At 48.7% G+C, this 25,115-nt stretch overlaps 1 protein-coding gene across 1 annotated transcript in view; it reads right to left on the bottom strand.

Moving 5' to 3' along the window:
* Pitpnc1 (phosphatidylinositol transfer protein cytoplasmic 1) overlaps positions 1 to 25,115 on the bottom strand; it is a 276,715-nt gene that overhangs the window by 49,797 nt on the left and 201,803 nt on the right. The window contains exon 6 of the mRNA XM_075990302.1: positions 3,375 to 3,470. Within this exon, the coding sequence (XP_075846417.1) occupies positions 3,375 to 3,470 (96 nt within the window). The remainder of the gene's footprint in view (positions 1 to 3,374; positions 3,471 to 25,115) is intronic.

Raw genomic sequence — 25,115 nt, 5'->3', positions numbered from 1 at the left:
ACACTATCTGCCTCATATGAGGTCTCTGTGAACTTGACTTTGAGACTGCCCAGTGTGGACCAGTTCTGCAGGCTGGAAATGAGGTTTGGTTTTCATACCCCTGGAACTGCCACCTCGGCTGTATGGATGGGTCTCCTGGCTTGTGTCCTCTGCACAGTCCCTTTTTCCTCCCCTGCATCTTCACCTTGAAATCTTGGCAGAGCATCAGCGAGTCGGGACGGCAGTCTTGGCAGAAGCGAGGAGCCATGCATCAACCTCATCGCGGGCGCAGACTGTATGGAGCGCATCCCACCCTCTTTGCTGCTCTGCTGGCACGGACAAGCCTGGGCATGTGACTTGGCACAAAGAACTTTCTGAATTCCATAGACAGCCTTGTCTCTGTGAGGCTTAAAAGAGGTGCTCTCTTTGACCCTCCGAGTTCACACTGGCGTGCGTGTGTGTCTGTGTGCGTGTGTGCGCGCACACGCAGGTGGAGGCCAGCGGAACACATTGGGGGTTTTTCATGAATATTCTATACCTTACTGAGCTTGGTGCTCACTGATAGTCTCTCCCGGCTGGCCAGTGAGTTTGGGGGACCTGTCCGACTCTGACCCTGGCATTGTGGTCACAGCTCTATGTCATAGGAACATCTGACTTTTATTGGGTTCTGGGGATCCAAACTCAGATCCCCACTCTTGCAGAGGAGGTGCTTCACCCCTGGAGCCATCTCTCTGCTCTGATTAAAAGGAAAACACAACAGCACTGCTCTTTGGGCCCCTCTAATGGGCAAAAGCACAGACGGGCTGGAAGGGTGGCTCTGTGGTTGTGAGTGTTTGCTGCTCAGCACCCACGTCAGGTGGCTCAGAGCTGCCTGCAACTCCTGCTCCAGGGATCTGATGCCCTCTTCTGGCCTCCACAGACATCTACACACACGTGGCACACACGTGTACAAATACATAAACACACAGAGAAAGTCAAGAAAGAATGAAGCTTGAGTTTAGGAGGCTTGGGAGCTGCCGCTCAGGCCTTGGACTTGCTAGGAGACAGGGTCCCTGAAAGATGAGAATTGGGCCTTAGGCTGGGCCATCAGCTGATTCTGCATCCCTGATATGTCCCTTTGAATCTCTGGTTAGTGGTGGCAAGAGGGCTGGCTGTCAGGCAGGAGCCAGCCAGCGCAAAAGTGCCAGCTCTGGTCACCTTAATGAGAGAGGCATTCTTGGCTGTGTGGCTCAGGGGCTTCCCAGGGGGAATGGGAAAAGAGAAAGAAGACTTCAGCTCCCCTCCTTGGACCTGGGTACAGTGTGTGGGACAGTATCCTGGTGGAGAGGCATTGCCCAAAAAAACCTGGTCTGGATTTATAAGCATCAGAAATAAGGCCCACCCCTAAATCCCCCAAATTCCCAAACCAAAGAGCATGTGCAAAACATCACAAAATGCAACTAAAATAAAACTAATAAAACCACAAAAATTCCTTTTCATTTTATTTATTTACCCCTTCCCTCCCCCACTCCTGCTTCCCTTCTGCCCGCCCCCCTCAGCGTTTCTGGTGTGATTGAGACAAGGTCTATTTATAACACTCAGGCTGCCCTCAAACTCCTCCTGCCTCAACTTACCAAGCATACAGAAACATATCCGGACCTTTAAGCTTCATTTTCTTTAAACTTATCTTTTTGAGATTTATCATTTGCTTATTTTATGTGTCTTATTTTATGTTTGTTTGCATGTGTCTGTACATGTGCATGCAGTGCTCATAGAGGCCAGAGGAAGGCGCCAGGCTAAAGTTACCGATGGTGGTTAGCCACCACATGTGGGTGCTGGGAATCGAACCCGGGTCCTCTGGAGGAGCAATCAGGGCTTTTATAACTGCTGAGCCATCTCTTTAGCCACAACTTGGTTTTTCTTAAAGCACACAGGTCTGGCTGGCTTCAGGGTCTCCTAAAGTTGATAACAACAGTATGCTTAGCCTTTGGATGAATGCATGCGGCACAGAGTGATTCGAAATGGCCTTTTTCCAGTCTTGAGGGACCAAAGTCCAGCTTGCAATGCATCAGGCGGGCATCTGCTAAAACCAAGTAAGACTTTTCTAGTAAAACAAATCCCCCAATAGGGAGGTAAAGATCTAAAGCACAAGGAAGCCCAGTTTGTAACACACTGGAACTCATGTTTAAAAACATTTTTAAACGTTTCTTTATGTACTTATTTATTTATTTACATGCTTGTGTGTGTGTGTGTGTGTGTGTGTGTGTGTGTGTGTACAGTCTGTGTACGGAGACCAGAGGACACCCTGTGGGAGTCTGTTTGTACGCCTTCCATCATGCAGGTCTCGGGGATTGAACTCAGGATGTCAAGACTTAGCTGGAAGCCCCTTTAACTGTATGCACAACCATCCCAGCAGCCCGGAATTTACTTTCAATGGGTTTATGCATGGCATCTTCAATCAGCCTTGATGAATCCGAGGGAAGAGCCTCAAGGTCCCTGTGTTATAGCTCAAGGACAAGTCTGGGGCCCTGATTCTAAACATTCTATGATTGGCTGCATGTCACTAAACAACGAAAATAGCCCTGCGTCTGTTATCGTCCCAGGGTTGGGACACTGCCTCTAAGCAGGTACCTCCAGCTCCATCCGTGGCCATTAATAAGAAACTAACGGGATATAAATGATGACCGGCACCAACAGTGCCGTAAAGCGGGAGCGGCGAGGCAGAGGGCAGATTCTGGTAGGGGCCAAGCCGGAGGGGAAAGTGTTCTGGCTCAAGGATTCTCAGCTGAGAAGAGAAGCTCTCGGGAAGGTGCCTGCTATTTTGGGAGAATGTTTCTGGGCCAACATGAACCATTAAAGTTTTGAGGCTTGATTGAGGATTTTCTTTATGTTAAACTCCAAAGACAGAAATGAAATGCTGTCTGCATCCTCACGCAGACAGGCTGCTGTGTTCAGAAAAGCCAGTGTGTTGAATGCTTAGCCCCAGGGATCCCTCTGCCGAGTGGAATGGGGACAGGGTTGGGAGTGGCAGCGGGATTTAGTGATGGGCTTGGGGACTTCATTCTGAGTCCAGCATTAAAGAACCCAGAGATGACTGGAGAGATGGCTCAGTGTTGGCTGATCTTCCAGAGGATCTGGGTTCAAGTTCCAGCAGCTCACAGCCACCAATAACTAGAGTTCCCAGGGGTCTGGTGCCCTCTTTTGGCTTCTGGAGGCACTGCATGCACTTGGAGGACAGAAAACACACACGTCAAAAAAAAAAAAAAAACAACCTTAAAGGACCCGTGAGATGTCAAGACTAAACCAAATGAACATAAAGACAGATGGAAGGATTCTAGGCATAGGAAGTGCTTCACAAATACTGTGTGAAGTGAATGAATGAGTGGATTCGTAACTCTCCCATTTGGATCACTCACCTCAGACTCTTTGTAGTAGCGCTCTGGAATTTCGTCACAGGCGATATCGATAAAGCACACTTCCCTTTCCAGGTCTTTGGCTTCACTGTCAAAAATCTGAAAGGACAGAGCAGCACATCAAAGGTCAGTGGATGAAATCTTGCCAAGTGCCCGTGGCTAGGACATGGATGCCTGAGGCGAGATGACACCCCACCACGCGCCTTCCCGTGGCCCCCACAGCCCTAGCTTCGCCTGCCACAGAATGTGCGAGAATCATTACGGGCTTTTATTCCTCACGTAGGTTCTGTCGCGTCAGAGGCAGGTGTAGCATCTGTCATTGCATGCTGAGGGGTAGATGAAAAAGTGGGCTGTTTTTAGAAGTTCAAGAATGAGGAAATAAATCTTTTCCAAAAACGCCTTCCAAAAAAATTGAAGACTGCTGGTTTTTGGCAGGCTCATCTGAGCATAGGCTGGGAGGGTCTGGTGAGACCGGGGACAAAAAGCGGCAAGATGGGGTGGGGGGGGGATATGTGTGCCTTTTCGGTGATTTAAAAAAAGTATGTTGCATTTATTTATTTGTGTATGTTTATGCATGCCATGGTAGCCATGGGGAGGTCAGAGGACAAGCTGCCGGAGCTGGCTCTCTTTCCACCATGCGGGTCCTGGGGAGTCTGATTCGGGTTGGCAGGGTTGGCAGCAAGTGCCTTTACCTGCGGAGCATCTCATCAGCCCCTGCTTAACTTAGTTTATGTGTTTAATTCACAAATATGCTCTCATTGCAGAAAAGAGACAGGCAAAGAGAAAACACACCTCAAACCCTTTCCTTTGCCTAGGGTTAGAGATCATTCGTAGAAACAGGCTGAGCTCGAACTCACAGAGATTCACCTGTCTCTGTCTCCCAGAGTGCTGGGATTAAAGGTGTGTGCCGCCACTACCACCTGGCCATTTTTTAAATTTTTTTTTTAAAGTCAGGGTTTCTTTGTTTCCCTGGCTGTTCTGGAACTTACTATGTAGACCAGGCTGGTCTTGAACTAACAGAGATCTGTCTACCTCTGCCTCCTGAGTGCTAGGACTAAAGGGGTGCGCCACCACACACAGCTTCCTCCCCCGTTTCTTTCTTGAGACAGGGTTTCACTATTGCACAGGCTGCCAGATACAACCTTAAACTTCTGATTCTCCTGCCTCCACCCTCCCAGTATTGAGATTACAGACTCACATCACTCCTCACGTACACTAAGCAAACACTCTACCGACTGAGCCATATCCCCAACTCAAATGCATGTTATTTTATGATCATGTAAGAGTGCGATTTCATCTGTATGTGAACAGTGTTCAGCTTGGCTAGGTTCTTTTGGCCTAGAACACCACACACGCACGCGTGCACACAGCTACCCATATTTTGGTCTGAAGTGATGAGGCAGCTTCTCAAGGACAGGAAGCAGATTAGGTTTGGAAAGTCACCTTATCTTTGGAGGATGCACCCCACCTCACTGCAGGGGCTCATCCATGACCACTGATTCCGTCGAACTCTTCCACAGAGGATGGGGTATTTCGTAAGAATACGACGGCAGATGCCTACCAACATTGTCTCGATGCACAATTGCTGCTATGACTATACCCTTCAGAGGTGCAGTGTGGGAGGGCTCTTCACCTGACAGGGGAACGTTTTAGCCCGGTGATCAATCTGAAACTCTCTGCCAATCCTGCTGTTTGTTTGCTCTATCGTCTGTCTCTTTTCTATCCTTCTTCCTCCTTTTCGGTGCGCATGTGTAAGTGGTCATACGCCAAGTGTGGAAGCCAGAGTCCCTCCGTCACTCTCCCCTTAATTTTGGAACAGGGCATCTCGCTGAATCTGGAGCTAGACAGGCTGGCCGGTGAGCCGCTGTGATCCTCCTGCCTCCGTCTCCCAGCATTCCATGCCACCACACACAAGCTTTTTATGTCTGTGCTCGGAATCAGTAAGCATTTTACCCAATGAGCCGTGTCCTCAGGCCCCCCACTGCCTACTCTTCTCATATGTTGAGAGGTCTGACGGGTCAGGGGACACGAACTTCCAGCCTGCCTTGAGATGCCCGTGGCACATTCCTCGAAGGCTCAGAAAGCGTGGCTTTAGATGAACCCAGCTCCTCCTACTGCCTCTTGCAGTCCCATGCTTCTGGGCACTCCTGCTGTCTGGGATGGACAGATGGACTACCTTGAAACGAAACAGACAGTGGGCAAGCCAGTCGGGTCTGGGTGGAAAAAAATCAGTTATGAAATGAAGGATTGTGGGAGTCAGAGTCAGTCTCTCATCGTTCCCAAGTGTAAACCAGGAGGAGAAGGAAGACACAACAGAACTCCTGAGGGATGCGGCTTTCTAGACAGTAAATTACAAGAGAAGCAAAGAGGTTTGACATTTATTGGTGTAATGTACGGTATTCAAAGAAAGGGAAGTAGACAGGTGTTAAGAGAGCCATTGGCAAGCTGTGTAATTTTAACTCATTAATTATACAATCTTCTCTCTCTCTCTCTCTCTCTCTCTCTCTCTCTCTCTCTCTCTCACACACACACACACACACACACACACACACACAGACAGACAGACAGAGAGAGAGAGAGAGAGAAAGAGAGAGAGCCAGATATTGATATCAGGGATCTTCTTTCATCAACTTTACTATTTTTTAAAAAAGATTAAATTGCCGTGTGTGTGTGTGTGTGTGTGTGTGTGTGTGTGTGTGTGTGTGTGTGTGTGTGTGATGTGAGGGTATGCGTATCTCGTGGAGGATGCCATGTCTCCAGCTCTGTCACTCTTGGCCTTATACCCTTGAGATGGGGTCTTACACTGATCCTGGCCCTAGACTGGTGGCCTACAAGCTCTGGTGATCCACCTGTGTCCAGGCCCCCACACAGCTGGAGTTACAGGATCACATGACCACCCTTGCCTGATTACTTGGGTTCTGGGGATTTGAACTCAGGTCCTCATGCTTGCACAGCAGGTGCTTTTACCCCGAGCCATCTCCCGGCCCTTCAACCTTATCTTCTGAAGCAGGGTCTCTCACTGAACCTGGATCCATTTGGCTCCTGGCTGGCCAGTGGGCTCTAGGGATCCTCCTATATCTGCCACCCCACCCGAACACTGGGATTACAAAAGGGTGCCATCACACCTGACTTTTACGGGAGTGCTACGAATGTAAACTCGGGTCCTCTTGCTTGTGTGGCAAGTACTTTAGTGACTGAACCAATTCCACAACTGCAATTAGAACCTTAGAAAGAATCACCGACACACCACATTATCGCTTCCCAGCTCTAAGGAGAGGACCCTGTGAGCATTTCTCTCTAGAGCATGTACTACTAAAGCTTGCCCATAAAGGGCGATCTAGGGAGACTACTGGGGAAAGGTTAGCCTCTTTCGGGCTTGGGTCCTGGAGGGTGTGCACGGTCTGTGGAAAGAGATGCTGTTCTGCCCTGCTGTGTGCCTGGAGGGCAGTTACTCAATGACCTTGCAGTCCTGGCAGTGGGCCCAGGAACCACTTCTCTCTGGCCCTCCGGAGACACTGGGCACACTTCAGCCTAGCACACCTGGCCTCTACCCTCACCTTGCCTGTGTCCCAGAAGACTTTCTGTCCTGGCACCCAGCTGGGGAGCTCCTCTGCCATCTTGGGGGTGACAGCCACACCTTTTCCAGAGGTGTCAGCATCTGGCACCTTAGTCATGGAGAGAGGGCCCTTTCCAAGTGTGCCCTTCTGTGGGTATTTCTCTCTCAGCTCTCGTCCCATCTTGGACGTTGCTTCTACTAGATATTGGTAACTCCCGATAGTATGTTCCTCTTGTTCAAAAGACTATGCATTCTGCCTTCTGCTTCGCCCTTGCATACAGGGCGTGGCTGGCTTCGAGGACGACAGGGACAGGGACAGCTGGACACCTGCCCTTGGAAAGTTACCAAGGTTACTTCCCAACACGTGAGGCGGAATAAAGAACGTGCTGAAGAAGAAGGAAATGAACAGACTGTGAACCTAGGGAGAGTGGGCATGAGCAAAACTCTATTATTAGCCCCAGTTTTCAGATAAGAAAGGTTCCAAAGCGTAAGGTCATATAGTCAGTGCCAATGACGTTCAGCTCGGAGGGCATGGCTCCCGGCTCTCCAGTGAGGTTCCGCCATGATGAAAGTCCACCTCCTCACCACCATCTCACCAGCCCGAAGTGCTTCCTGCTTCTTTCTGGAAAGATGACCCTGGAGTCTGACTCTCCTCTGGCTACTCATAAAACCTATGTTCTGGTAGCCACCGCCGAGCACGCCCTTCAGACTCGGTGTTCATCCATCTCCGGTTCAGTGGCTCGGGTGTCCTATTAGGAGCAACCGTTGTACAATCCCTGGCATCTTTTGTTAATAAGATGCTTAACGTGTGTCAAAGTCCCTGAAATGCAAGTGCTGGGACTTCTGCTTTGCAGTCAACACTTACAGGTAGGTTTCTAGTGCCCGAACACAGGAAATCACGTGAGCTCGGCACCTTCAGGGATGAGGTGACAAAGAGCCAGGTCCCAAGGACAGTGTTTTTTCTAGTGTTTAAGGTTTTATGAGAAGCTCCTATGTAGTCAATATGTCTAAAGAACGGGTCAGAGAGCAGTTGAGGAAGATATCGGTGTTGACCTCTGGCCTCTGCATGTCTGTGCATACATGTAAACACCTGCTCACACGTGTGTACACACACCAACATGCACACACACGCGCGCATGCACACACACACACACAAACACCACTATAGGAAATGTGCTCTTTGAGAATTTGTCTTTAGGGAAGACCCTTAAACAGAGCTGAAATAATCTATATCCAAAGATTTTCAGCAGTGTAATCCTAAGGGGGAAAGTAAGAAGGTGGGGAGAGCAAGAACCACATATCTCACTGTGGGAGAATGGCCAAGGAGATGAGGATGATCTGTGTGATCAACTACTTTCTGTCGCACGGTCCTGACAGAGGAGGATGCTCTGGGTTCCTCTCTATTGATGTTTGTTCATCAACACGGGATGTGTCCTGCCCCTGGCACTCTGGATTTCTCCTCGAATAGGGCCATCTCCCTAGATTTTTGCATCCTCTTGTTTTATTTCTAGAGTTTGACTTTTTTGGAGGGGGAGGGTGATGGTGGTTGCAGCCTATGGGAAATGGCCTGTAAACCCTTGGCTGCCTTGAAACTCGCTCTGTAGAGCAGGTTGGCCTTAAACTCAGATATCTGCCTGCCTCTGCCTCCCAAGTGCTGGAATTGAAAGATGTGTACCACCACTGCCTAGCTGCTTTCTTTCTATTTTGGTTTTTCGAGACAAGGTTTCTATGTAGCTTTGGAGCCTGTCCTGGAACTAGCTCAAACAGGTCAATCTGATGAGACAATCCTTCAGAGGACTGGTAAAGGTTCTTTAAGCCCCCACCACATATGTTCCACAGTGGGCCTCTCGAATGTGTAAGATAAGTCTTAGGGGACTCAGAATTTTGAGAAGATGAGATTTAAAACAAGAGCCAGTCAAATGACACAACAGAGCACGTGATCCATGTTATCCAGTTGCGGCTGCCCTCCTGCCATACCAAACCTCAAAGATGCCTCAGTTGCATCTGCAAAAATCTGCATCCTCCAGCAAACTAAAGCATTCCTCTCTCTATATATTGCCATTAAGAGTTACTTTATTCTGAAGTCAAACATGAGGGACCTGAGACCATGAATATAGGTTCAGCTTTCCCTAAATTCAGTGCCTCAATAGAGTAACAGTTTGATAAAGGCTTTATAGTCGTCAGAAGAACGAATGTTGTATTAGGGTACAATTCACCTCCCGACACTCTCCCTCAAGAGCCTGCAGATGCCACAGGTACTGTCACAGCTGCGCCCTACACGAGTGTTTCAACACTGGGTTCCGAACCTGTGGTGCAGAACGCATTCTGGTTGATGTCGAAAGCGGTGGAGCAAAGAAAACCCTGAATTAGTTAAAATATTATGTTGAGTCAGACCCAGGCCCCATGGGCACAGTCCTTCGGAGGAGTGGAGATTTGAGAACTCATAGTGTTTGCTTATAGGTAACTAAGCCTTCTGGCCTCACCGCCATCATGTTTCCCTTACACGGCAAAACCTGTGCTAATCAGGGAATTGATCCAAGACTTTGCCTGCGTCTACAGGGGAAAGACTCACACCGGTGTCTGTGAACGTCCTCACCATGTGATCCTATGACCCTTCCCACAGACAGTAGCCTTTATTTTGGTCATGTAAAACCTCACCTTGAATTAAGAAAAACAAAATCATTAGAAAATCAAATAAATTCAGAAAGGATCACTGTGATATGAAGAAACGGAGAAGCTGCTCAGAGGACAGAGATCAAGACCAAATATGTCCTCACCTGCTCCTGAACTCTGTGTGCTGATGCCCTTTGCAAGTCCTGCTCTGGGGTTTGGGAGCATTTTGTTGTTTTGTTTGTTGTTTGTTTGTTTGTTTGAGACAGGTCTCTCTGTGTGTCCCTGGCGGTCCTGGTACTCACTCTGCAGACCAGGCTGACCTTAAACTCACAGAGAGCCGCCTGTCTCCGCGCCTCTAGAGCGCTGGGATTAAAGATGTGTGCCACCACGACCAATTTAAGAGCAGATTTAAACTGTGCCCACTGCAGGTGTTACATGCCTTCCAGTCATATCATATACCGGACGTGAGCTTTCATCCAGTGGCTAGGTTTTTTTAATTTTATTTTATTCTTCTCTCATATATTATATCTGACCACAGTTTCCTCCACTCCTCTCCTCCCAGTCTCCCCCAATCCCTGCCAATCCCTGCCATCTACCTTTTTTCCAGATCGACTCCTCTTCCATTTCCCTTCAGAAAAAGGCAAACCTCCCAGGAATATCAACCAAACATAGCATATCAAATTACAGTAAGAAGAGGCACATCCCCTCATATCAAGGCTGGACGAGGCAATGCAGTAGGAAAAGGGTCCCCAAAGCAGGCAAGAGAATCAGAGAGACAGATCCTGTTGCCATGTTAGGAGGCCCACAAGAACACCAAACTACACAATCATAATGTATATGAAGAGGTCATTCCTGCGTTCTTTGTGACACCTAAGGCAATATATTTTTATTGCCTTTAAAGCATTGTTTTGTGTAAGTCTTAGCATGCGATCAGGTACATGTGCCCAGACACACGTGTGGAGGTCAGGGGACAATTCTGGGGAGTTAGTGCTTGGCTTCTACCACCCCCCATTTCAAAATTCTGTTTACCGTGTTCTGTCTGTGTGAGGGGGTGTGTGCACGGGAGTGAAGCTGAGGCTGGAAACGCCCAGAGATGGAGTTCTATGTGGTGCTGAGCCTACAGTATGGGAGCTCAAATTAGGTCAAGAGTTTCCTCCTTTGTGACAGGAGGAGACTGCACGGTATGGCTCGGAGTCTCTAGGGTCTAACGCACAAGTGCTGAGGTGCAGTGCCTGGAGACTTGACTGCTGGGCTTCGGAGTCCCAGGGGAAGAAATGGCCCCAGCCTCGCTCTTGGGCTGACCTTGGTCTTGGAGTAGAATCAGAACCCCATCTGGCAGGGCAGTCGGAGGCGAGCGGCTTTTATTTAATCCTCATCAAACGTTCCACTGGCCCCAGGCTTTGGGGTATTAAGGCTGGTGGATTGCCTGGAATGCTGGGTAAACGGCAGCCTTTCTCTAGAGAGGGCTCTGGTGGACAGCATCATTAGGCCTTTGGTTAGGGGGAAGGGAAAACAGTTTTCCAAGGCCAGCAGGGAGCAGCAAAGCTTGAAGGTGAGGGGCTCAGTTTGAGAGATGCTGTCCCAGTGGGGAAGCCACAAGGGGCTGCCAAGGGATCTCACCTGTCTGCCTCTATTGTCCTCGGCTTCACCAACAGCTCAGCCACCTTCCAGGGTGTTAGGTTTGAGGGACTTTCTGTTTGCATTTTTTGTCTTTTTTTTTTTTTTATAACACACGGTCCCTTGGAGCCCAGTCTGGATTTAAACTTACTATGTAGGTGGTTGAGGATGACCTGGAACTTCTGATCTTCTTCAGGGCTGGGATTGCAAGCCTGCACCATGATACCTGGGACTGGGGATAAAGCTCAGGCCATAATACATGCTAGGCAAGCACTCTACCAGCTGGGCTACATGCTCAGCCCTTTGTCTAAATTCTAATTGTTTAATACTCTGGCTTCTCTTTAGAGCATATAAATTACTGTTTACTATTTCTTAAACTTTTATTTAATTCTTTGTATATATTATATACAAATATATATACATATACATAATGTTTATAAGTGTGTGTGTGTGTGCAAACTCAGCTCCTCCTGCATGTTGTAAAAATGTTTTACTCCTAGACTCACACCCAGCATTTTCCAAAAAAAATAATAATAATTGAAAATAATAACCATATACATTTACGAGGCCAGTATAACATTTTAATATATGTATACACTGTGTAATTAGAATTCTGGTAGTGATATAATCATTGCCTTAAATATTTATCATTTCGCTGTGTTGGGAGCATTAAAAACCCAGTGAATTGCTGTCTACCCTAGTGTGTTGGCAGAAGTTTAGGATTATTGCACAATATTAGCGTGCTATAAAACATGAGAAAAAAAAATCTCTTCTCCACGTAAGGTTTGCTTTCAAGGGGGTCCTGAGGGATCAGGCCCAGAGTGTCACAGTGTTGGCTAGACACACCCCTACCACTCTGGGGTGACCTTGGAGAAGAGCTACAGATTCAGTGAGGAGGGACTTCAAAGGCCAGAGCTCTCTGAAACCTGTCCTTGGGATTAGACTACGCGTCTAGGCTGTGCTGCTGGAGGATCCAGGAAGGAGATGGAACAGCACTGTTGTGTGTGTTGGTCACGTGAGGACAGTCACAACTGAGGGGTCAGAGAACGGCACCACTACTAATCCCCGTGGAATCAGGCCCAAGAAGCTACTGTGGGTTTACACTCCACTGGGAAAGGGGCTGCTGAATCGGGGGGGGGGGGGGGTGTCAGGCTTCCACTCCTGTAGGACAGGAGTCCTAGGTGGGGAGATACAGCCCAAACCAGACAGGAAATGCCAAGTAGAACAAGATGGCTGCTCTCTCTCTTCATGGCCTGCTGGCAGGGCTCCCAACATGGATGCTGAGCCCCAAGCAAGGATTCCAATGATGGGGAACGGGCTTGGGAAGGGAAGAAACAGAAGAAAAGAACTCTCACATCTTAAACCACAGGAAGGAACAGACTGAGTTCAGATTGTGTAGCCTTGGCTGTCTTGGAACTAGCTCTGTAGACCAGACGGGCCTCAAAATCAGAGATCTGCCTGCCTCTGCCTCCCAACTGCTGGGATTAAAGGTGTGTGCCAGTACTACCTGGTTTTTGATTCTTATATTAGTCATTGAACAACCATTTTCTGTGTCAGTTTAACTAAATTACAGCTCTCAGCCGAGATGGCTTGCAAGATGGGTTTTAGGAGAAATTTGTCATAGGTATTTCTGACAGAATCCAGAGCCTTGTAGATGCTGGACAAGCGCTTTACCACTGAATGCCACAGTCCTTATGCGAATCTCTATCCCTACCCCAAGACAGAATCTTGTTAACAGTCAGACTGGGCCCTGAATTCATGATCCTACCTCTGCTGTCTCTTGAGTGCTGGATGGGGATGTAGACACGATGAAGACAAAGAGCAGTTGGTACATGGTCTACAGAGAGAGGCAGAGCCTGGAATGGTTGGTGCTGCTAGAAGCTGGAAGAGGCAAGGAAGGTTGCTCCAGAAGCCTTGGGAGGAGCACGGCCCCATGGCACCCTGAGTTCAACCTCTGACCTCCAGCACAGCGCACTCTGCCTCCTGGCTGGAGAGAGCTGTACGGCGGGCAGTGCAGCAAACTCCACAGTCCTTGACTCACAAGATCCCTTTCTTCATATCCAGACCACGATGGGGCTCACCACCCTGAGCACTTGCCAGCAAAAGCCACTAGACTTTGTTCTCAGTGGTCAAACACGACCTTCCAAGAGCCTCCAGGGTACACGTGTGGTCTTTCCTTTTGCCACCCAACTTAAAGGATACACAACTTTATAATAACAGACAGAAACCCGATGAGCACACTTGGTCGGTGAGATGCAGGGACAGGAATGACTCAGGGCTGTGGCTCCTTGGTGAGGTTCAACAGAAAGGGTACAATGGGGACAATGAGATCAAAGAGCAAAGGATGCTGGGTAAAGTGGTAAGGCGGAGAAAGAAAAAAGGATTGCACAGTAGACAGGAATTCACAGCAGTGTGGCCTTTGAGGGAAGGGACACTTTGAGTCCAGAGTTCTAGTCTAAAAGGCACTCGTGCGAAATACGAGGGCAGTCAACTATTTCCAGCCAGGACCTGGCGATCCGCAGGCTCACCTGAGCGAGGCTAATGCAATGGTGGAGAAGGCTCAAAAGCAATGTGGCAACAAACACGGAAAGAGGGTGTTGGGGGTTGGAGGTAGGGGCGCGGACAGGGTGGCGGGGTGGGGGAATGGGAAGAATAACAAAACACCACCACCATGTCCTAATGAGGTGCTCTAGGCCGTGGCCACTGATTATGAGGGAGGCAGAGAGGTACAGGCATCCATCAGGCCACAAAGCTACAGCTGGATTCATTAACGAAAAAGGCTTTTAAAGGTGGGGGAAAAGCTCCTAAGTTTCGGTTCCCAGGGTAGCTGTAACGAGGTCTTTTCAGAAGTTATTCTGGTTTTGGCACAGAGGGCAGCTGGGCGCAAAACCTCCCCCTGCTCGGGCACAGATGGACCTAGGAGAGGGGCCAGCACCTCCCGTGGGCAGGTGTGGGTACTGGCACAGGGACTGGTGTATGGTTTCCCTGCAGTAGGATCAATAATGGGTCCAAAAATAAATCTCCGAAACTGTGCTTAAAATAGCTCCAATTTCCCCAGTTCTTTCTTATTTCGTTCACAAGGTGGTCTCTGGGAGCGGGAACAACTGGTTTGCTCTCAAGTTGACAAATTGATATCGAGCCTGGAACTGCTGGCAGGCCCCAGCTGGCCTGGCCTTCACCGGCCTCCCTGTTTGGTGTTTGTCTGCCGGAGGTGACTTTGGTCCCCCTGGTTCCCTCAAGGTTTTTTTTTTTTTTTTTTTTTTAAAGTCCACACAATGAGTGTTCTGCATGAATAGGGAGAGTTAGTGACACATGATAATTACGGGTATGTGTTTCTCCACTCAGCCTTATGGGAAGAGAATCAAGTACAGGGGACAGATGGTGTTGCTGGGGTCTGGCTGGGGTCTGGGGTCACCAAGTGAGAGTCGGCAAAGGGAAGAGGCCTACAGCCTGGCTCTCTGGAGAGTTTCCGTTCTGTCGTTCGCCAAGTGAGTGTCCTGAGGTACCTCAGGGCCTGTGTCTCCATCCGGCTCACTCCTGCCGAACCTCTCAGGACAAAACACTGCATTGGGCACCAGCCCCAAACCACTTAAGAATCATAAGAGATTGCATCTACTGTCAGAAAAAACAAAACCAAGGAACACACTGTGACATCTTCCTGGTGGGCTGTGTTTTGTTTGATGTGGATGGGCTGTAAAATCCCTCCAGAGTCAGAGTCAGGAACCACGCGAAGTGCCTTGGCTGAAGTCCGTTTGTCCCCACCCCAGACAGCTGTGGAAGCCTCTAGAAGGAGCTTGCCAGCCTTGGCAAGAGGGAAGGAAGATAGGCTTGGCCCAGCAGGTGATGAGGAGGTCAGTGTCTAGCGCTCTTGCCAAGGCCATGATCCGGTGAGGCCACAGGCCCTTGGTGGCATCTGTTCACTTTGGTTTCCACAGGGGGGAGGCACCTGCCCACTGCCTCATCTCTACTCTCCAGTTCTCTACTGTAAAACAGCTTTGGGTTGAGTGTGACGTCATCTCTAAGGTACAGTTTCCCCCCACTTTTTCTTCCCAGCAGAATAGAAAGTTGTTTTTTATCACAAGCAGTGTATCTCTCTCTCTCTCTCTGGTGCTAGGATAGAATGATGTGGGGTCTCATAAACGCTAGGCAAGTGATTCCAAGCCCGTGATAATTCCACGTGTTACCTACACGACGATACTGAACACCTGTAATAAATCTGTGTTTGATCGGTAAGACACAGTAAGCCTTCTGGATACCTCAGACGCTTTTCCTGACGTCCAGATCTATGTCACGTGACAATGCCCGTCTCTGGTTGGACTTACATGAACACACTCAGACCTACATTCTCCATGCCCCCACCTCAACCCCTGTCTCTAAGGTTTTGGCCTGGTTATCTTTGTGGTTCTCGAATCATCCAAGATGAGGACCTGGGCGCTGTCTCGTGCTCTCCTGCCTCCCTCCTTTTCCCCTCATGTCGGCTGCTGAAGCTGTACGTATTCTATGGCGGCTGTATTGTGCCACCCCTTTCCATGACAGACCCTCCAATCTTCCTCATATGGACAACCAAGGGACTCCTTTTCTGATCTATCTACCCACCATCATCTCTCCATGATTGCTTGCTCCACCCATCCACCCATCCATCCATCCACCCATCCATCCATCCACCCACCTACCCACCTATTCAGCTACCCATGAATTTTCTTCCCAATAAACTAAGTGTTGTTAGAACATAACAGTTTATGACAGGAAGATCAGAGCTCAGGAGTGGAAATATCTGGTTCTGATCTGAAACCATTTTTCAGGAGACAGGGAGCCTTAGGAAGTCCTTCTGGCCATTCCATCATCTGGAAGCGGTTGCTAACATGTCAAGACCTGTGAAGATAAAGGTGTGAAGGAGCTTTGCAGGGTCCCCAACAGGACTCAAGGTTACAGGGTTAGGGTGTCTGCCTCATCATCAGCTCTTCTACCTGCAATGTCTCCCACTCCTCCTCCTGGCTCTGCCCAGGCCCCTCTTGCTCCTCTCCGTGCTCTGTGCACTGGCTCGGCTTCTATGCTCCGACTCCTGCTCCTCATGTACCCTGAGGCTCCTTCCACTTCAGATCTGCCTGGCACACACCGATTCATCTCTCAAGATCACAGTGACTCTTATTGGACATTTTAGTAAAGCAGTAACATGTAATCATGATTCATGGGGGAGGGGAGGTAACACTTGGCCATAACTGAATTCTTGGGCTCCCAGAGGCACTAACATCTAACTGGTGGAATTGCAAGGGAACATCGCCTCTACTTGGTGGTTTATCTTGGCTGATGTTACTCTTGTTAAATCAGGAGGTCATATATCACTAACACTCCAAGAAAGGCTGAACAAATATCTATTGTTTCTTAAGTTTTGGAATAAGGTCAATTGTAGGAAGAAGAACCAGCCTCATTGTGATTTTTATTCTAATTTTAAAATTTAATTTATTTCATTTCTTAATTTAAACATTAAAAAGATTTTTTTTTGGTTTTTCAAGACAGGGTTTCTCTGTGGCTTTGGAGCCTGTCCTGGAACTAGCTCTGTAGACCAGGCTGGTCTCGAACTCACAGAGATCCACCTGCCTCTGCCTCCCGAGTGCTGGGATTAAAGGCGTGCGCCACCATCGCCCGGCTTAAAAAGATTTTATTATTATTCTTAGAAGTATTATTTTTAGTTTTTTGAGACAGAGTTTCTCTGAGTAGTCCTGGCTGTCCTGAAATTCCTGTAGAACAGGCTGGCCTTGAACTCAGAGATCTGCCCACCTCTGTCTCCTGAGTGCTGAGATTAAAAGATTTTATTTTTAGTTATGTGCATCTCTGTGTATGGACATGTGAGTGCAGTGCTCATAGAGGCTAGGAGAGGGAGCCAGATACCATAAAACTGGAATTAGAGGCAGTTGTGAGTCACCGGATGTGGGTGCTGGAAACCAAACCTGGGTCCTCTTGAAGAGCAGCGCATACTTTACTGCTGAGCAACTTCTCCAGCCTGTTCTTGTGATGATGATGATTTTTTTTTTAAAGAAAGCACTGCAGATTGGGCCTCGCACACACTAGTCAACTGTACCATCGCTGAGATGCAGCCACAGATGACCCACCGTGATTTCCCTTGGCAGAACCCCACATCTACTAACCTGGGAATACAGTATAAAAGTCTGAACACGGGAAGCGAGAGACACTTCACAGGTGACAAGAAAATTTTCATTTTGTTGACTTCTGCAAGTCTGAACAGGGGTCCCAGTGATAAGTAGCTGTGGCTAGAGCCCCATTAAGGACCCCGTCCTAGAAGCACGCTGGGACCATGCCAGATAGCTGATGACTCTCACCCATTCGAGCATCCCTCAGATCGTCAGTCTTTTAGTATCCAGCATGTAATCGCAAGCTTAATAGTAGGCTAGCCTGGCTCCATGGAAGGACCTTGTCAAAAAAAAAAAGGAATTTTTCTGTTTTTTTTCCTTGCCGAAAAGAACTGTTATATACTATGAAGGGTCTATAGTTTTTGTTTTGTTAAACAGTTACTTAGCTTTGTATCTGAATGTGCATGTGTATGGGTGTGCACCTGTTAAGGCATCTGTGTAGGGGTCAGAGAATAACCTTCAGAGATTGGCTCTCTCCTTCTGCCAGGTGGGTTCTGGGGACTGAACACCGATCATCAGGCTTGGCAGCAGTGCCTTTTCCTGCTGAGCCACCATGCTGCCTCCAAAGACTGCATTCAAAGCCTGAGTCTTAAATGAGCATGTTTGCTGATAGCTGAATTTTTTTTCCTTCTTTTTTATCTGCTAGCAGGTGACATCTTGTGAGCCAACAAGTAGCAGCAGATGTCAAAGTTTAGAAAAAAATTTTATGTGAGAAAAAAGTAGGATTCAGACCGAGATCTCCCAGCCAGGTTCTTCATTCATGAATATTAGGGGAGAAAACCCAACGACGCCAAATTGAATTTTAGGGCTGAATCTTGTGACTAGAGAGGGTAGTTTAACAGTCATGTTTAGGAGCAAGGCCCACAGTCTGAGGGATGACTGGCATTCATTACCCAGGGCATGCCCTTCTAGTGAGTTCTATTAGTGAACCCCAGGGGATGCTGTTTGCTCAAACACAGGTTCTGATTCAGTGGCTATGGGGTAGGGACTGAGATCCAACAAGCGCCCAACTGATGCTCACGCTGAAGCTTCTAGAACCACTAGATATCCCAGGAATGTACAGCACGGAGAAAAGTCATGGCCAGATCACGTAATTGCATCCGGCAATGGAGGCGACCATAAGATGGTCAGACCTGGGGTCTTGCCGGACTTCTTGCCTCTCTGGCGTCTGTGTGAAGATGGGTTGACTGAGAGATGTCATTGAAAAAAATCTTAAGCCTTAACAGGGGCCACAGCTGTCTGAATGGAGAGGTAAGATACCCTCACGGGGCTGAGGACCAAACCCAGGTAAGTGCACTGCCAGTGAGCTACTGCATCGGCCCAGGACGGGAGACTGTTTAAGGTTAGATCATCCAAGGGACATACCCAAATCAGGGACAAAAGGCAAGCTTGAATCTGGTGATTTTAGCCTGTTTTTGTTGAGTTTTCTTCCTCCCTATGCCTCCCAAACCCAAGGTCTCACTTAACTCAAGCTGGCCTTAAATTTACCACATAGCAGAGGGAGCCCCAGAACTTCGGTTCTCCTCCCTCCACGTGAGCGCTGGGATTGCAGGTGTGTACCACTGCAGCCAGCTTGTGCAGTACTTGGGATGGACTGATGGCGGGCGTTCTTTCAGCTGAGCTGCATCCCCCGCTCATGGTTGGTTATCATTAGTAGTATTATTATTGAGTAGGATCTCACTAAATTCTTTTGGCAGATCATACACTCATGGGCTCAGATGCTCTTCCTGCCTCAGTTTCCCTAGGGTCCACTCAGGAGTCACTTTGTGAGAGCTCAGCCCATCTGCTAGGATGGCCTGCACGAAGGCTTTGTCAGCGCTCTGCAGGAGTTAGAGGCCAGGCTGGGGGCCAGCAGGGCCTCAGGATTCTTCCTGCTCGTCCTCAGGGTGATTTCCTAACAACAGCTGGAGCCTTGGCTGACAGCGAGCCCTCCCTCCGGCCCCAGCACCAGCAACATCACATGGAAAACCAAAGGAGACCAGCGGAGGCCTCGGGGATGCCATCCAGGTCCAGGAAACGACATTGAGAAAGTGCATAAAGACCATGTGGTACTACCACAGAATTCCTGCAGAAGGGGCATGCTGGGAATCTAACCATGAGACACAGCGAGGAAACCAGACAGTGCGGGACACCCCCAGAATGAGTGTTTTTTCAGAAACACAGAAAAACCACTCCAAACCAAAGGAGTGTCACAAGGAAGTCCCAACTGGAGGCAACATGAAGTCATGGACTGGAGACCAATAGTGAAGGCGTTTACTGGACTAGCAGGGCCTGGTGGGGTATGCCTGTAATACTTGGAGGCCGATGGCAGGAGAGTCAGGCAGTTAAGGCTAGCCTCAGCTATACAGAGTATAAGGACAGCCTGGGCTACATGAAACCCTAGCTCAAATAGACAAAACAAAGTTATTGGGACAAATGGCAAAAAGTAAACATGCCTGTGTAAATATCAGAGTGCACCGCTGTGTCAATGACAAGCTTGCAGGCTTTAATCATTGCACCGTGGTTACGTAAAGGAAAGTCCTTGTTCCTAGGACACACGCTGACGTAGCCAAGGGTGAAGGGTCATTGGGCTTGAAACTTACTCTCAAACGGTTCTAGGGGAAAAATAATATGTAAATATTTACAGAGAGGCAGAGACAAAGTGAATAGGAAAAAGGTCTAACAACGGGAGGCTCCGAAACGGCCTCGATGCTTCTTGCAGACTTTTGGAAGATGTGAGGCTTTGTAAAGAGTGAGCTGGGCAGTTTCCTCACAGCATGTATTATGCTGGATTGGGGAAAGCAGGATTTCTGGGTACACCATCCAGTCTCTGAGAGCTGTTTGGAACAGAGACCCCTGCCCACATTGAGGTTGAGGTTATTGGCAGTCAGCACTATGTGCCTGGAAAGGTGGGTCTACAGCATCGTGGGATTTCTGCTGTCTTCACTGTACAATATAACTTGGCGAGCTGACTCCTCTCCTGGACTCTCAGAGGGCTGCACTGTAAGGGAGCAAGTGGACTGTGAGAGAAGCAGAGTCTTGGGCTGACAAGACGGCATAGTGTGTAAAATGTTTGCTATGCAGGCCCAAGGATCCAAGTTCAAATCCTCACCACCTAGAAAGTCAGGCAGTGGTGCATGTTGGCAATGCCAGCAGGCACAGTGATGTCTATCGGTAACGCTAGCAGGCACAGTGAAGTATGTTGGTAGCGCCAGCAGAGTGAGTTGGGGAACATGGAGATCCCTAGAGCCACTGGTCAGCTACGCTAGCCATGGAGATCCCTAGAGCCACTGGTCAGCTAATACTAGCCACGGAGATCCCCAGAGCCACAGGTCAGCTAACGCTAGCCACGGAGATCCCTAGAGCCACTGGTCAGCTAACGCTAGCCACGAAGTTCACTAGAGCCACTGGTCAGCTACGCTAGCCATGGAGATCCCTAGAGCCACAGATCAGCTAACGCTAGCCATAGAAATCCCTAGAGCCACTGGCCAGCTAATGCCAGCTAAATCAGCGAGCTTCAGGTTCAGTTAGAGCAGCAGTTTTCAACCTGTGGGTCGTGACCCCTTTGGGTGTTGAATGACCCTTTCACAAGGGTTGCACATCAGATATCCTGAATATCAGGTATTTACATTATGATTCATAACAGTAGCAATGAAATAGTTTTCTGTTGGTCAGGGGTCACCACAACACAAGGAACTGTATTAAAGGGTCACAGCATTAGGAAGCTTGAGAACCACTGCTTTAGAGAGTGTTTCAGAAATAAGGTGGAGATGGGGTTGGGGAGGATGTCTCCGTGGTTCTGGCCACGCTGTTCCAGAGGATCTGGTTGGATTCCCAGTACCCACAAGGCAGCTCACAAGGTCTATGTCTGTAACTCCAGCTCCAGGGGATGGAGATGCCCTCTTTTGGCCTCTTTAGGTACTGTATGGACACGATGCACATATATACATGCAGGCAAACGCTCATACACATAAAATGAGAGTAAATAAATGTAAACAATAACATGGAAAGTGGCTTTGGAAGATACTTGATGCTGACTTCTGGGCTCTACACACGTTCACTCTCACATGCACGTGAACACAGACACACAGACACACACACTCACACACACAGACACACACACAGACACACACACAGACACACACACAGACACACACACAGACACACACACACACACAGGCCTTACTAAATGCAGAGATGATGCACCACACCAGGGAAGTGATGCCCCAGCCAACAACAACCGCATGGGCCTCCCTGGAAGCAGCAGGATGCAGGAAGCCAGTCTGACTCCACAGATAGTCTCTCCCACTCTAAGTGGGAATGGGCCTGGCTGGATACTATTTCCCTGTGCCCCCCTCTGTCAAACAGGCCGATGCGGAATGGCAATGTGGGGCAGGTCGGAAGGGTTCTTACGGAGACCATCTTAAGGTCAAGCCACGGTCAAGTTTCCAGACAGGCAGCGGTCTGCTTGCGTGCTAACGTAGCCATCTCTGGAGCACAGCCTGGGTGAGAGGGGAGAGAGGCTCAGCAGGAATTCTGCAGCTTTGCTCATCCTACCCCTTCCACTTTTGATTATTATTTTTTAATGAAAAGTGTGTGTGTGTGTGTGTGTGTGTGTGTGTGTGTGTGAGGGAGGGAGGGAAGGAGGGAAGGAGGGAGGAAGGAAGGACACCACCTCTCCTGGCCCCAAGCCTACGATCTTACTTGCAATACTAATCTCTCCCTGCTGGCTCCACGCCATGCCCTTGGCTCTGGGCCAGTTTAATATCGCTCTTGCTGATAGCAGGTTGCAGCAGCGTTTCCATTATCAGGCTCAGCTTTAAAAAAATCTCTCTGACATGGAGACGGTCTTCTGGGCGAAGGACCCTTACACAACACCTATCTCCCAGGGGTGGCCACACTTCCAAACCTCCCCCAGAGAGCTGAATTAGATGGGGCCTCACAGTGCCTTCGGAGGAGCAGGGGATGTAGCTCAGTTGTTAGAACGCCCACCTAACAGGCATGATCCCCAGCACTGCAGAAAACCAGGCAGGTGGTACATGCCTGGAAGGCACCCACGAAGCAGAGGCGGGAGGATCAGAAGTTCAAAGCCATCCTTGCCTACATAAGAAGTCTGAGCCAAGACTGAGCTAGAGACCCCGTCTCAAATCTAAATAAAGGTCATAAGGTCAGTGGAAGGGCTCAGAGGATAAAGGTGCTTGCTGCAAAGCCAGGCAACCTGAGTTCAATTCCAGGGGCCCAGTGGGTGAAAGGAGAGCACTGCCTCCTGGAAGTTGTCCTCTGACCGCCACACATGTGATGTGAAATGCCCCCGATTAATGAAAGTAATCAATCAATCAATCAATCAAGTCTTTGGAAAAGACTTCAGAGATGAAGAAAGAGCAGGTGCCCACATGTACCAGGTTTTGGGCTCAATCCCCAGCACAACCATTGGAACACAAAAACCAGTTACCCATCTCTACAAGAACCCAAATCAGTGACACACTGGGGATTTGGGGAGTGAGCACGCTTCTCCCAGATGCGCTGAAACCCCTCACTCTCCTTCCCCATTCCTCTCAAGCCCAGTGGTCCTGACTTACACACGGAAGGCTTTCCAACCAGACGGCTGATCAATCTCCTCATTTATCGCCTACCGTCCACCGTTCCATAAACCCAATCATTCTGTTTTAAGGCAGAAAACATTTTTCTCTGAGAATAGCCGCCAACATCGACTCCAATCACAGGACCTGCTTCTGGGCATATGAGGTTGAATGTAGAAAGGATATACAACCATAAGAATTATGGCCCCGGTTTTGTCAATTATTAATTGTGTGGCTTGGGACACACATACATCTCCTCTCAAAAGAAGTGAGACCACCTACAGTGAGTGACCTTCCTCTCTGCCCCCCACCTTTTTTTTTTGAGACAGGGTTTCTCTAAATAGCCCTGACTGTCCTGGATCTCATTATGTAGACCAGGCTAGCGTTGAACACAGAGATCCTCCTGCCTCTGTGTGCATCACCACCGCCCAGCTGTGAGCATCCCTTTATGTTGTTATGGATGTTCACTGAGATAACACAGGATATTGCATTAGGGACCATTCTTTAGTTCTGGGACCTACCAAGAGCTTGGTGCTTCTTGTATCCTGACATTGTGCAGAAGCCTCGCTCTGTCTGGCACCTGAGTGGCCAATCTGGTTTTATTTATTGCATTACGAGGCTCAGGAGCAGCCTGCCACAAACAGGGACTTACACCGCTGCCTTGACTTCAAACTGACATCATCTGGCGCGCTGACCCAAGCTCGCGAGCCACTAATGCGATTTCCCCTCGTGAAGATCTTCATTCACAAAAGGTCGGGAGGGTTCCAGGATGAAGATGCATCACCAGAGAAAGTCACAGTGCACCTGGCAAGGGCTCTCCAGTCAGGAATGAGATCTAGTCCCAGGCTGGAAGGCAGCTGCCGGCTCACAGGGTATAAGCACTCAAGGACTTGGCTGGACGGTGAAAAATCCATCAGTGGGTCCCGACAAAGCCTCTCAGAAGCGCCTCTCCACCTGGGGAGATATTGCTGAGGAGTTTTGGCTGTGGGTATTTTGAGATGTCCTTTGTCACTTGATCTTGGCTGAGGGAGGCACATGGGGACTGAGAGGTAGGAAAAATAAATTGTTCGGACATGGGGCTCTAGGAATAGAGCTTTCCACTCTGCTTTGATCCTGCCAAGGAGCTCTTAGATTTACCCTCGGCTTTACTTTATTTTTAACTTATTTCCTTTGCCTTTGGGCCTCTGGGGCCAGACTCTCTTTCCTCCTGTGGTGTTCCCACCAAAGCCCTCCTCTCTCTCTCTCTCTCTCTCTCTCTCTCTCTCTCTCTCTCTCTCTCTCTCTCTCTCTCTCTCTCTGAATCTACTCATTTAGTGAGAACCCTCCTTTCCCAATGCACTAGCTGCTTCTTCTGCCTTGGCCTGTTCTGTATTACTGTAATGAAATATCTGCAGGCTGGAAAAGCTTAGGAAGAACCAAGGTTGGTTCTGCCTTGTGGCGCTCTAGTGGTGCCTACATCTAGCAGGTGCAGTCTCTCACTGGCAGAATTCCAAGGTGGCAGAAAGTATAACATGGCAAGTGTGTGTGTGTGTGTGTGTGTGTGTGTGTGTGTGTGTATGCGTGTGTGTGATGGTCCTCTCTCTTATAAAGCCACCACCATTTAGTCATGGGGACCCTTCTCGAAGACTTAATCTTATCCTAAGCACCCTCAAAAGCCCACTTCTAAATATCAAAGCTGGATGTTGCCACTTCCTTAATGCCTTACAGGGGAGATCAAATGGCAGCACCTGAGCTCTTGAGGGACACCCCCCCCCCCACACCCTAACCACAGCCTTCTCTCATCTTTGGAGTCTGACCTGAGCCAGATGTTAGATGACCCACCCATGTCCCTCACTCATGCTTGAAGATGCAGAAAAACTAACACGGTTGCGAAGTCATTGTCCTGAATATCCAGTTGATAAGCTCTCCCTTGAGGGACACAACACCTCTGAGAAAATCCCCAGTAATAGCTCCTGTAGTATTCCCAGCACAAGTGAGTTCAGGGATATTTGCAGCCCTGGAAAACTTGGAAGGAGGAAAAACAAAACAAAACAAAACCAAAACTACGATTAAAAAAAGTACAGGTTGTGTAAGGTGGGAAAAGACAGATTTCTTTTCCTTTCCTCATGATGGAATATAAACTTTTACCAGCCCTGATAAATCAAGTAGCTCAGTTGGTTAGCGAATGGGATGCCCACCTCTTGCTTAGCAGGAATTCCTGCCAATATCCATGCTATTTTCTTTTGTGTGTGCATGTGAACTTTTTAATACT

Source organism: Microtus pennsylvanicus, chromosome 11, assembly GCF_037038515.1.
Source record: "Microtus pennsylvanicus isolate mMicPen1 chromosome 11, mMicPen1.hap1, whole genome shotgun sequence".
In the NCBI taxonomy this organism is placed as follows: domain Eukaryota; kingdom Metazoa; phylum Chordata; class Mammalia; order Rodentia; family Cricetidae; genus Microtus; species Microtus pennsylvanicus.
The sequence above is the reverse complement of the archived record's forward strand: the minus strand, read 5'-3'. Positions and strand labels throughout refer to the sequence as shown.